Source organism: Panthera onca, chromosome D1, assembly GCF_046562875.1.
Source record: "Panthera onca isolate mPanOnc1 chromosome D1, mPanOnc1 haplotype 2, whole genome shotgun sequence".
Lineage (NCBI taxonomy): Eukaryota > Metazoa > Chordata > Mammalia > Carnivora > Felidae > Panthera > Panthera onca.
Window position 1 is genome coordinate 87,666,254 of NC_138348.1, and position 14,028 is coordinate 87,680,281.

Consider the following 14,028-nt stretch of genomic DNA (forward strand, 5'->3'; position numbering starts at 1 on the left):
ATGGGATTGAAACAAACTGGGTTACTGAGACTTTGCCTAAGCAGGAAGAGATGTCAGCGAACTTTATTTAATAATTAAACCTAGAAGTCTCAGTCCTTCGGCGGGGGGGGGGGGGGGGGGCGGTTCTGCCTGCAAGGCCGCTCTGCGTTCCACGAGTCTTTGGTCACACCCTTGAACACTGGCTCTGCAAGCAGTTTGGGAAACCGGTGTCCGCAGGTGCTGTCACGGCCGTTCCTCACCACCAGGGGGCGCTGCGCAGCGCCGCGCCTAGGGGTGCGCTAACGCTCTCCCAGCATGCCCTGTTCCGCCGACGTCGACCCGGAAGCTGTCGCCGGCGGCCGCCGGCCGGCAGCCGTGACAGAAGTCGCGCTGCGGAGCGCAGTCGTCCGGGACCCCAAACCGGCGGAGGGTCTCTCCGAGGGCGGCGGCGAAGACACCGTTGAGTACCTCGAACATCGGGGCTCGGTCTGGGCGCGCCCTCCAGCGGTATGTGACCCGGTGCACGGCGTCTGTAAGTGTCAGGTGAGGGCCGCTGAAGGCCCTGCCCCGCCCTCCCCAGGCTGCGCGGAGGTTCCCCGACCCCGCATTATGAAGGCAGCCGAGTCTTTGAGAGCAGCTTCTCCGCTGGAAGGGGCTGGAGCAAGGGGGAGAAGCAGAGCCGCCTCTGTCGCTTTGCATTGCCTCTAGGACGTGGAGGGCCCAGAGCCCCGCCGGGTCCTGAATAGCACTCCACATAACCTCGTCTCCGTACACAATTAATGCCCCATTCCCTAACTCAGGTGAGATAAGAGAGCGGTTGTCTGGGTCTGGGTAGCCACCTGCCCCTTTCAACCATGAAGGCAGAGACAGTGTCCTCGTTGCAAGAGACTCCAGCTGAGTCCAGCTGGAGCCTCAGTAACCTGCTGAGTAGCCGGAAGCTGATGACTGTGGGGATCGTGCTCGGCTGGCTCATGGTCATCCACTTTCTGGTCAATGTGTGGCTTCTCTGCCTTCTGTCTGCATTGCTAGCGGTGCTGGGAGGATGGCTGGGCTCAAACGCCATTGTGGGGGCTTCAGGTCGACTGCATCTGGAACGCTTCATCCCAGTGGCCACCTGTCCTCCCAACCCTGAGGCAGAGAGGCAATTGGAACAGGAGATCAACCGCACCATCCAGATGATTATTCGGGACTTTGTGTCTTCCTGGTATCGCTCAGTGAGCCAGGAGCCAGCCTTTGAGGAAGAAATGGAGGCCGCCATGAGAGGCTTGGTCCAGGAGCTCCGGAGGAGGATGGGCATGGTGGACAGTCATGCTCTTGTTCAGAGGGTTCTGACTCTGTGCGGTTGTCACCTGCAGAGCTATATTCAGGCAAAGGAGGCCACAGCTGAGAAGCAGAGTGGTACAGTCGAGCCCTCCCAGCTCTGGGAGGCTTACTGCCGAGCTACTGCCCCACATCCTGCTGTACAGAGCCCCAGCACTGAGGTCACCTATACACGTGGCATTGTAAATTTGTTACTGCAAGGACTCGTGCCAAAGCCCCACTTGGAGACCCGGACCGGGCGCCATGTTGTGGTGGAACTCATTACTTGCAATGTAATCTTACCACTAATCAGCAAGCTTTCAGATCCCGACTGGATCCACCTTGTACTTGTGGGCATCTTTTCCAAGGCCAGAAATAATCCTACAGGAGTGGTTAAACCAACCTCCCCAGCCAGTGCTCTGGAAAAGCCCTCAGTGCCCACATCTCTGCCTCTGATTGTTGAGGTACAGAGTCTGCCAGAAGTGAGAGCCCCGTCTCCAGCAGCAGCACCAGTGCTACTAAACTGTAGTGAGCCAGAGGGGCCTTCCCACCACTCGCCAGAAGTTGAAGAAGGCCATGAAGCAATAGAGGGAGAATTGGGTGGAATGCCAGAAGAAAGAAAAGTAGGAAACAACTCATCTCATTTCCTACAGCCAGATATTCGAGGCCCTTTGTTCTTATGTGAAGAGCTGGAGTCTCCATTGTCTGAACTGAGTAAAGAAACCATCATGCTCATGACCCCAGGCAACTTCCTCTCTGACAGGATCCAGGATGCCCTGTGTGCCCTAGAGGGTCCCCAGTCTCTGGAGTCTAAGAATGTTGAGGCATCTGAAGGAATCGAAGGAGCAGAGGCCGAGGAGGGTCCAGGAACAGAAACAGAGGCAGGCCTGCTGGTCTCCATGCTGACTTCCTGCCCAGAGATCCACATTGACACAGCAGACAAGGAAGTAGAGCAAGGAGATGTCACCTCTCTTACAGCTTTGCTGACAGATCCGGAGAGGACCTGCCCCCCACGACCCTCATGCTTAGAGAAGGATCTCACCAATGGCGTGAGCTCCTTAGATCCTAGTCTCCCACAGGTTCTGCTGTCCTCCTCTCCAACCGGTCCTGTCAGCTCAGCCACCTTCAGCTTTGAGCCCCTGAGCAGTCCAGACGGCCCAGTTGTTATCCAGAACCTTCGTATCACTGGTACCATTACTGCTCGAGAGCACAGTGGCACTGGATTCCACCCATACACACTCTACACGGTGAAGGTAACAGGATTAGAATTTCGTCACCCCCACTGGGCTGGGAATGGGTTTGGAAAGCAGAGTCAGCGAAGCTAGGAATCTAAGGGAGAGAGGGTACTCTTCACTTATTATGTTTAATTGAACAAGAATCTATATGTGAATGGTCTGAAGATCATTTGTAAAGCAGAGTTGGCCTCTGTTTTGTACCCATGCAGACAATCCTAGAATCTCAGGATTCTTAGGATACTGAGGGTCATATTTTTCAGTGGTTCCCAATGTATAGAGTTTTGTCCAGAAATTCTCTTTCTACTGTTCATTTCTTTCTTTCCTTTTTTAATTACTAGTATTTTTTGTACTTTGTTTAGGAAGGAAGTTTATTTACCTATATACATCTCAGAAGGTAGCAAGTTCCTCATTCCTAGAGATGTTTAAGCACAGAAGTAGGAACTACTTGGCAAAGATGATATGAAGGGGTTCATGTATCAGATGGGTTCAGTTATAGCAGAGTCTCCCTTTAACTGGCTGTAGGATAGACTGCTTCCAGATTACCTGAAGAGGGTATTTTTGGAAATTCTCATTCCAAATCTATCAGAATCTGAATATTTAAAAAGCAGCCCAAGTGATTTTTGACGTGCAGCCAGGTTTGGGAATGTATGAGTATTGACTAGTGTCCCTCATGGAGAAAAATCCACAAAAAACATCCTAATTCGCAGGTGTTCCAAGTTTGAGAGCCCCACCCTGAATTCCATCTGTCTCATAGCTAGGCCTTCTCAGTGCTAGTGTGAGGGACTACTACTTTGCTCATGTCAGTTCATAATGAATAGTTCTCTCTGGCTCTAGAGGATTTTAAAATAGCTTTAAGTCCCACCAACAAAGAGATCGTTTCTTCCATCACTTGCCTCACACTATAATACCTCCTCCAAATAATAATGGTAACCTACTCCTAATGACAAGTGCATACATAGTTCTTCCACATAATTTCATTATATCTTAACTACTCTGTCAAAAAGTCTACCCTGTACTAAGTCACAGCTTCCATGCTGTTCAGGGTGTTCACTCTGGGGGAACATCCAGTACAAGTTGTCTTTTCCCACATACTGGCCCTCCACGCATATTAAGACAGCAAACCTTGACCCCTTACGACATCTCCAGTCTTCATGTGACTTCCAATCATACAGATGATATGTACTTAGGAAAACAAATTTCACTTGAGCTCCAAGAATAATAATTAATCTGCCCAAAGCAAAATAAAAACACATGGTTCTTTAATGCATTCCAGGCAAACAAATGATTTTATTCATCAGCTGTTCTGGATTATTTGTTCTTCTCCCAACTAACATAAATAATCACTGGTTGAGTATAATAGCAAATGGTTATCCTCTTATAACGTCCAAACCCATTATTTAGGAGTGAAAGAGGCAGTGTCACTTTTATTGCTGTTTTATCTTCTGTTTTATACTCTGAGATTTGAAAATTAATTAGCCAATTTTATAAGTCAAAGTGTTTGCAGGAGGGAGTTTTGAGATGGAAGAAGAGAATGGAGTACAGCAAAACTCTTCTTTTTCTGGGGCACATGTGTTAGGAAATGCATCTCATTCCTTAATTCAGCTGCCCTGGGAATTTGAGTTACTCATTACAACTCAGGGCAGCAATCAGCTCTAATAGGTTCAGAAACAATAGGAACATCTTTCTCCCTCTACCCCTACTCTGCTCTTACTCTGTGGCCAATGAGCTGCTGCACTAAACAAATTTGTTCATTCAACAGTATGAGACAGCTCTGGACGGTGAGAACAGCAGTGGCCTGCAGCAGCTGGCCTACCACACTGTGAATCGCCGCTACCGCGAGTTCCTCAATCTGCAGACACGTCTGGAGGAGAAATCAGATCTACGGAAGTTCATCAAAAGTCAGTTTCCCCAGGCTGGACTGCCTGCTTGCTTTACATATCTAGCCACCTGATCTGAGAGGCTAGAGGCCTACTAGTTTGTGAGGAGGGATGGTGGAGGAGAACACAGCATCAAGGAGCCTGTGCTTCCCCCATTTGTTTTCAGATGCTTTTTAGTGCAGGATGGCACTGATCACATTGTTTCTGAGGAATTTCTTTGCCACTGAATGCTCTGTTCTGGGGCCTATCTAGTTTAAGCTTAAGAAGCTTTCACATTTGCTCCTGTGTCTGTGAGGTAGCATGAGGCATTAAATTAACTTTTCCAGAGGCATCGATGGATTGCTCTTAAATATTAAAATAGTATCCAGAAATGTTTGCCATCCTTCAAAAATCAGGCTTTTGTGTCTGTGTTGTTTGACACCCATAAGGCGTAGGAACAGTACAAAAAGATAATAAAATTTAAATCTAAATAAAAGCTGGTAAGCAGCTACTTTGTTTAAAAAAAAAAAAATTACTGATGATCACCCAAATAAAGTTTAGGCATAAGTTATGGATTTCAGTTATGTATTTTCTTTCTTAATAACAATAGCTACTACTGAGTTAAACTTGAAAATATATTCCAGTTTCTCTTCTGAGTACTTTACATATATTAGCTCATTTAATTCTAACAGCTTATGGAACAGATATTATCATTATACAGAAAAAAAAAGTCAAAGGAAGATTAAACAACTTGCCTTAGGTCATTCTCACAGTAGGGACTGGAGCAAAACTTTAAACTTGCAGAAGAAAGGGACGTCTGGGTGGCTCAGTCGGTTAAGCATCCGACTTCAGCTCAGGTCATGATCTCGCAGTTTGAGTTCAAGACCTGCGTTGGGCTCTGTGCTGACAGCTCAGAGCCTGGAGCCTGCTTCAGATTCTGTGTCTCCTCTCTCTGCCCCTCCCCTGCTTGCACTCTGTCTCTCTCTCCTCTCTAAATAAACATTTAAAAAACTAAAATAAATAAACTTGAAAAAAATTTAACTTGGGCAACTGGAGTTCAGAGCCTTCATCTATAACCATTGTAGTGTATGGCCTCATATACCTTAGTACGAGAGTAGATTGTAAGTATTATTTCCTTAAGATATATTTGGAACTCCTGAAATTAAAAAAATCCTAGGAATGTATTCAGTAGTTCTGTTTTCCTTACATATATGATATGTTTTATATGGAATACCTCAGTAAGTGTTAAGTGAATGAGTTTGTGTTTTTGTTTTTTGTTTTTTTTAAGACGTAAAGGGTCCTAAAAAGCTCTTTCCAGATCTTCCATTTGGAAACATGGATAGTGACAGAGTAGAAGCCCGTAAGAGCCTCCTGGAATCCTTTCTAAAGGTCAGTATCCTTCTGTTTTGGTTGTGCTCTCATTCTGATTACCAGATACCCAAGCCAAGCTGGAGAGACCTGGGGACAGGAATTTCTCTTTGAAGTCTTTCTTGTGTCTTTTGCAGCAACTCTGTGCCATTCCAGAGATCGCTAACAGTGAGGAGATACAGGAGTTCCTTGCTCTGAACACAGATGCTCGTATTGCCTTTGTCAAGAAACCATTCATGGTGTCCAGAATAGACAAGGTACCTGCAGGGCCACTGTGCTCAGCTTTAGTGTCCCATCAGAGCATAGGCAGGGACTAAAAAATAAAGGAGATTGGGGATGGGGAGAGACAGCAGAAAGGAGTCAGTAGAACGTGGACTAGAATTTTCAAGACCTCTTGCAAATATTGCTTGGATCATCACCTTCCTGAATTACAGTAAGCAACTATGAGGATACACTCACCCTGACACTATACATGTACACATATCTCCTGGGGGATATTATGACATTGTTATTCTAGTGGAAGGAGGTAAGGATAGATCTGTACCTCCATAAATAGGTGAGGTCAGAAAAGTCTTTTCTGGAGGAGATCATTCTTGGTATTGGTCACTCAAGTAAAAGAGCCCCAAGACCACACACTCAGCTGGACTTAGACTGGTGTGGTGATTCTCTGCTAGGGAACAGAGAGTGGAGAGAATTGTACTTTCAAGAGGGGATCTCAGAGCCTTTGGAGATGGTAGAAGAAGGATATTTCTGTAGTACATTATATCCTATAAATAGTGATTACCAGCTGATTTTAGAGTCCCCAGGGCACAAGTCTGAGACTTATGTTTATCAAAAGATGGGATATGTTTTAAAAGGTTAGAAAACACTGACTCATTAGCAGAAGGTGGGGCATCACTCTAGACTTAAGAGGATAAAATGTTAAAGTGGAATTTCATGTGGTAGAAATTAGGAGAAATTCACTGCTGTGAGGAAAAACCTGCAAACTGGAAAGGGATGAATGAGGTAGAATCCCCAAAGTTCCATGCAGATGTGTCCATCCACACAGATGTGTTCACTCACTGACTCACCATCCAGTTACTGCTTGCCTCCTCAAAGCCATGAATAGTATTAGCTGCTGGTGACACAACAATGACAAAGCAGATAAAGACCCTCCCCAGAGATCTACAATTTTGTGAGCCTTGAGAGCAAGGTGCCATTATCTATTCATACTGTCCTCTGTGTTCTTTCCTTGGTTTGTTATGCCCTATGCTTTACTGTAGTCTTAGCCACTCCAGCCTTGTCTCAGCTGTGCTAGCTGTGCTCCTTATAGAGGATGAACACAGGTATGAATTCAGGAAGGCATGACACTACTCTTAGCCAGCAGTGTTAATTAGCAAGGAGCACCAAAGGAAAAGTAAAGATTTCTTTTCATTTCTTGAGTATTGTAGGGTTTCATTTGTTTGTGCATTTTCCTTTTTAGCAAATATCTATATGCCATTTTCCCATTCTGAGAAATACAGACAACTCTTACTCTTCAGTGAGGATTGCTTTATTTGGTCTTTATGACCAAATATTTGGTGTTTATGAGTAGAAAAGTTGATATCAACTCAAGATTCCTTAATTTTGACATGAGTGATTTTTGTTATTCTTTCTGTAAAGAAGAGAAATTGTTTGAATTAACTGGAAAAACCAGTTCTTTACTCTGTGAATTACTCTGAGCATGTTAATATGTATGCTACCAGACTGCATTTCTTATTTGATAATCTTTACTCTTTCTTTTTTCCATATATCCCTGCCTATGTTACTTCCATTTATTTACATCTTGGTGAAAGTATTATTGATTTACAAACTAAAAATTATTCCTTTATATACAAGGAAAGAAATTGAGAAATGAAAAGTATTTCACCAGCCTGTAGAACTCTCAAGGTTTTTATTTATCTCATTGTTTGTTTTGACTTATTTTCCCATGGTATTGTTTGTCTTAACTCTGTGAGGAAGAAGATTTTTATGGCCATAGAGAAAAGGGAGAATAGTTGACAGTAAATCTGCCTGATACCTGACTGTGCTGATGAGTAAGACTCCACTAGCTAGCCTAGCTATCTGCGCATCCTAATTGCATAAAGCAGCGTGAGACAACTGCTCATTTGGTGGTTCCTGTCTGACCCTGCACCTCTGACCCCTGCAGATGGTGGTGAGTGCTATCGTGGACACCTTGAAGACAGCATTTCCTCGCTCTGAACCCCAGAGTCCCACAGAAGAGCTGAGTGAGGCCGAGACAGAAAGCAAGCCCCAGACAGAAGGCAAGAAGACTAGCAAGTGAGAAACCCTTCAGTTATCCAGGGACCCTTTCCAGTTCTCAAGTTGATTGCCAGTCTTCAGCCAAATCCCATCTCCACTTTCAATCCCTAGGAGAGAGGAGATGGGTAACACATACCAGTTATTATACAAAACCAGGCTCCACCAACCTAAAGGAGCCTAAGATCCAGCATAGGCATCCCTGATGAATGTTTGTCTCGCCATAGGATCCCAGGACTTAAACTGATCAGGAATTTTTAATTAGAAGGAAAACTCTAGAATAGAGATAGTGTCCTTTTCTATTTTCCTGTAAAATTGAGATGTTTCTTTTCTATGAAGAATTAAGGCTGATAACTGATCTCTGTTTGCCATCGTTTCTGCAACTCTTAGCTCCAAAGATGCATATACTAGCAATAAACAGGAAGGGGCCAGCTATTGTTTCCTGCACTAGGGTCCCAAATATACCCTTTCAAAGCCAACATGTGGAAGGGAATGGCACCACTCTTAACCTTTAGTGCAAATTTCATATCTGTATCTGGGCCATTATGAAGAGACAGAGAGAAAGACTGAGAGAGAGAGAGAGATAAGGTGTGTTTATGTGTGTGTTGGAGTGGGGAGAGGGAAGGATAGAGTTTGTATGTTTATGTCTGTACGTCTGACTGTCTTTGTGTACATGTGGGCATGTACCAGCAATAACACTCATAATTTTTAGCCTTTTTTTTTTTTTTTTTTTTTTTTTTTACCGAGCCCATATTTTGAAAGGTGACCATGATATCTGTGCTTATAAGATCCTTGAAACATTGAGGTTAGCACTTGTGGTCCCTCTCCTGGTTTTATTTGGAATACAAGGAGAATAAATGGATGTGCAAATAGGGTACCAACAGTAACAACTAAAGCCTTGGTTTATTCCACACGTCTCTTTAATCTTTGACAAATTTTTAATGAGAATATAGTATATGCTAGCCATTCTTCTAGCTTATGGGAATACAGCCATGATAGACTGGTCCCTGTTTTACATTAGCAAAAGCCCTTTCACAAATGCGTTGTGCACATAGCTTAGTGCAGTGGTTGCACTATGTATTGAGAATTGCCTGACTGTCTGTCACTTGGGGAATTTCAGGGCCAGGTCTCTCCTGGCAACTCTGACCACAGTAAGATCCCTAGAATAAGTATGAGTGTTCTTGTTTTAAGGTATTAATACTTGTCAGTCCTTCATATAGGAATCAAAATCATGCATTACATTCTGTTTCTGCTCGTTGTGTCAATACCAGGTCCAGGCTGAGGTTCTCATCCAGTAAGATTGCTCCAGCACTGAATATAACTGAAGCACCTGAGAAGATTCTCTATTGTTTCCAGGAAGGCAGTGTGGTAAGATAACCAGATGACTCCTGGAATTAATCACTGGGAGGTTGACCCTGCAGTTATAGACAATTGAGACATTCTCTAAAGTTAGGAGGGATGTAGGTGCCTTGCTGAAGGACCTAACCAGCATCTGTGTCTCTAACTTTTATTCTTTTTTTTTTTAAGTTTTTTTTTTTAATGTTTATTTCTTTTTGAGACAGAGAGAGACAGAGTGTGAGCTGGGGAAGGGGCAAAGAGAGAGGGAGACACAGAATCTGAAGCAGGCTCCAGGCTCTGAGCACAGAGCCTGATGCAGGGCTTGAACTCATGAACCGCGAGATCATGACCTGAGCTGAAGTCGGACGCTTAACCAACTGAGCCACCCGGGCACCCCTCTAACTTTTATTCTAAAAGTATTTTCTCTGGGTAGTTTGTAATTCCTACTGGCTCTGGGTCAGCAGTTTGACTTCTCAAGCACCATGGGTTTGGAATAAAAGGTGGCAGAATGAGAAGGAAAGCCAGTTCCTGGAAAAGAATAGATGACCCAAATGTGTTTGCAGCAAGTGCAAATACAAAGGCATTGTTTGACTTGCAGTTTTGGTAGAAGCTAAAGACTTTCCTGAGGTAGTCACAGAGTCATTTGGGTTCTGTACTCATGATACTTTTGCAGAGAAGGAACAGGGAAACTCAAGTGCCACAGTTGCTCTCGTATATTCCTCATACTTTATGTGATGTGCCACTGGCTCTTTCCTCAGGAGTCAGAGATCCTATCCATGTCTGGGATGGAGTCCTTTATTGAAAAACAGACAAAGTTACTAGAAATGCAGCCAGCAGAAGTCCCAGAAAAAGACCGTGAACAAATCCCCAAAGGTTGTGTGGATGGTTACTTGTCAGATCCAGCCGTGCCAGCCCAAGACCTCAGCACCAGTGATCCGGGTAAGCGACAGGGTCCCTGCTCCTACAGAGAAGGGAGCCATGGTATAATATACTTGGGACTTGTGACAGTTGGGATTTGTCCATTTAATTTCTCTTCTGTTTAGCTAAGCAAACCATGTGTTAAAAACCAGTGCTTGAGGTGCTCTGCCGAGCCTGGCATACAAAGAAGAATCCGACACAGTCCCCAGAGCTGAGTCAAACAGGGGAACAGGGCACAAAAACAGGGAGCTCTGATCCAGCAAGATGAGATCCATGCTTATCATATCATTATCTTATGTATGTTATTTATGGCATGCTTTGGCATCTTTGGACTACTCCCTTTATCTGCAAAACTTCCTTCCTTCATGTCTGTGGTCCCCCTCTCCTGGTTTTCTTTCTGCCTCTCATGTAGTTAGTCTCTTAGTCCCATTTGTTGGTTCTCTTACTAGCCTTCCAGAGCTTTATTTTTGGCTCTCTATTCTTACTCTGCATGGTCCCCCTGAGTGATCTCATTTGTACTATTGATTTCAAATCTAACACATGTGCTGATGATGCCTAAATGTTGGATGTTGTCTTTCCACTTGCCTACTAGAAATCTTCACTTAGATATAGCACAGGGCAGCTGAAGTGCAACCTGTGTGAAATGGAATTCTTCCTCTCCCTGGAGCTTTTCCTTCTGTTTTATTTACTGCCATGGCAAGTGATACCACCCAGTGCCCCACCATAGAGCAGGAAAGAAGAGGTGAGGATAGGGCAGGTTTGCTTCCTAGAAAAAGTGCAGATGTTTTCTACATGGGCAAAAATGGGAGCCCAGGATATTAGTATGTTTGCTGAGCTACAATTTATAAAAAAGGTTTTCAGTTCCACCAAGACAAAGTTTCCCACAAAGTCTCTTCAAGAAGAGATCACAAAATCTTTAGTTCAGAAGGAAAAAAAAACCAAAAAAGCCTATTTCAACATTGTTTCTTGGATGCCCATGAATAGTCACTTGACCTCACTCTATGGGACCTCTGCTTAACCGTGAGGAAGAAAAAATGAAATTTACAACCCCACCTCTTCACACATGTCTCACTGGGTAAGTAAATAAAGTGTTATAATGGCAAAAGCATCAGAACTGTAAGAAAGATGAAATGGGTAAAACAGTATAAACAACCAAAATCAAGGCTGTAAATTTTCAACATCATAACTCTAAAGATATAGTTTATGCCTGAGCTTTTCTTTTAGCCTTAAGAAACTCAAAATTCTCACATGAGAGGAAATTCACCATTTTGTTCCAGAGGACTTGGTGCCTTGTTTTCCTTTTTCTTATATTTTCTGCTATGACTAACTGTCACCACATGGTGGCAGCTCTAGGTAAACACTAAATCTGAGAAAATAGAATTGAGAAGGGTGACAGATGCTCAGAATGATGCTGTTTCCCAAGGACCTAAATATCCTGTCTTTGAGCAAATGACTGGAAAGTAAACATACAAGTTCTAATTTCCCCTTGAAATGCAGTGCAGAAAAAATATATATATTGGGTGGGATTAAGAAAAAAGTAGAATTCAGTTCTAACAGATTCATCTAAATCTGAAGTCATTAATGTTCTAAAGAACCCTTTAGGGAGAAGAGCTTGGGCAAACTGGCCCAGACAATACCTATTTGTCCTAGACCAACAAAATTATTGTTGATGATTAATTGTAATATTAATCACAGCAATAGCATCAGATTGCTGAGATTCATTCATTCATTCATTCATTCATATATTCCTAGGGATGTCTCTTGGGAGGCAAATCACAGATGACATGGGACCCCTGAACAGGGTTAGAGAACAGATGCTTCCATCCATGAAATACATCTGTTCAAGAGACTTCAGCTTAGCACGGATGTGAACTCATTTGTGGTCCTCTTTCCAGTCTTTGAAATAGGAAAGAAATCAATAATTGTCATGGCCTATTTTACCAAAGGTATAGTGCTCTTTCTAGAACTGCATGTTATCTCAGAACCAAACTGAAGCCTCCTGGATCCCAACCCAACAGCTCTGTGTAATGGAGACGCTTTCAAAGCAACTTGTTTACAGGAGAATGAATCCTAAATCTTTCCCCAGATCTGCTGCCCACAACATTTCCATGATGCTTTGTGGAGGCCAGTGGAATATAAGGATGGAAGAGACTGGGCCTTGCCAATTCCAGTTAGTCACTAGTTGGGAGCAATTACTTGGAACAGAATGTATTCAGCTCCCTGGAGAGAATACAGAAGAAACAGAAGCTAGGTGGGAAAAATATTTATATGCAAAATCTTTTAGAAAGGCAAACAATATTTACTGAGTGACTGAGGAACATAAACAAAAGAATTATAAAGAAATACAGAGCCTATCACTGAACTTCTTAGATATAAAGTAAACATCTCTTGATTTGAGTAAAGAAGAATTACAGAAATACAAGATGATTGATATAAAGGTGAAGATCCAGTTCATTGAAATATGTTCCACCTGAATGGGTCTCTTCTCAGTTACTTTTGATGCCTTTCATTCCCCAGGAACAGAGACAGAGCTAGCTGACACAGCCCTGGATCTGCTCCTCTTGCTGCTAATGGAACAGTGGAGATGGCTGTGTACAGAAAACATGCAAAAAGTTCTTCGTCTTGTCTTTGGGACCCTAATTCAGAGGTAAGACTGCAGAGTTCTCTATCGTATTAGAGTCTCAAGTTGGACAGGGCTTGGGTGTGAATTCTGAATTCTGCACTGGAGAGGGAAAGTGTCGAGTCCAGGAAACCTGTGGCCATAACGGAAGACAGAGACTCTGTTGCAGGGGTACAGGGATGAAGACTGCCTGAAGTGTACCAAAAGGCTTGTATTAATCACCTCATTGTCTAAAGAGTGAATGGGTCTGCTTCTATAGGACTTCTGGCATAATCCACCGAGTTACAGACATTGCCTGTGATCTTAAAATACTTCAGCTCTTACTACTGGGGGATCCATTCTCCACCCAGTTAAACCCCAAGCCCTACACTGTTCACCTTGTTACAGTGAACATTTCACTGGCAGTATGTATTCACTGTGATGATAAATAATGAGAAAGACAAGGCGAAAACAGATCAGTGCTCTGAAAATAAAGATTGTTTTCTCCAAAAGGTGTGTAAATAGTCAACAACTGAGCAAGTACTTCCACAGGATGGTAAGGAATAGAAGTATACTTGGACTTAAAATGTGGATTGTGATCCCAACACCACTTATATCTCTTAAAAGATCTGTGAAAAGATGTATTCTGTGGAACTTTTTGTGGTATCCTCTCCCACCTTCCCCCAGAACTGAGGAACCCTCTTGTCTACCCTTAGAGTTGTGATCATAATACTGATCACACAGCGTATTAGAGAAATAATGTTCTTTCCCTAAACTAGTGGTCCTCAAGTGAGGGCCAGTTTTCTCCCAGGGGTAGTTGGCAATATCAGGAGACATTTTGAGTTGTCACAACTGGGAAGGGAGATAGGAGACTATTTAATCTAGTGGGTAGAGGCCAGGGATGCTATTACACTACACAGGACAGCACTCTCCCCACTCCCAATGCCCCAAACAACACTGAATCATCCTACCCAAAATAACAGTAGTACAGAGGTTAAGAAACCATGTTCTAGACTACCAGTTCTTTAGGGAGTACACCTGACTTTATATCCCCAGCAACTTACACAGGACCCAGGACACAGAAGATGCTCACTAAATGCCAGATCAAAGATAAACATTTCCTTTCTCATCACCTTCATACTTGAAAGCAGAGTCTGTC

General features: G+C 43.5%; 1 protein-coding gene across 7 annotated transcripts in view; it reads left to right on the forward strand.

Annotated features, from left to right (window-relative positions):
• The first annotated feature begins 321 nt into the window (after positions 1-321).
• The window catches only part of SNX19 (sorting nexin 19), a 47,267-nt gene continuing 33,560 nt past the window's right edge, over positions 322-14,028 (forward strand). For 6 of the 7 annotated variants that reach the window (XR_013550063.2, XR_009602039.2, XM_060605250.2 and 3 more), the window contains exons 1-8: positions 406-2,531; positions 4,273-4,411; positions 5,658-5,758; positions 5,875-5,994; positions 7,905-8,035; positions 9,286-9,382; positions 10,111-10,291; positions 12,788-12,917. Coding sequence is in view for 5 of the 7 variants with exons in the window: in XM_060605250.2 (XP_060461233.2) it covers positions 834-2,531; positions 4,273-4,411; positions 5,658-5,758; positions 5,875-5,994; positions 7,905-8,035; positions 9,286-9,382; positions 10,111-10,291; positions 12,788-12,917 (2,597 nt within the window). In the remaining 2 variants the exon portion in view is untranslated. Of the gene's footprint in view, positions 2,532-4,272; positions 4,412-5,657; positions 5,759-5,874; positions 5,995-7,904; positions 8,036-9,285; positions 9,383-10,110; positions 10,292-12,787; positions 12,918-14,028 lie in introns of all 7 variants that reach the window. The other variant, XM_078432958.2, reaches the window with a different exon arrangement.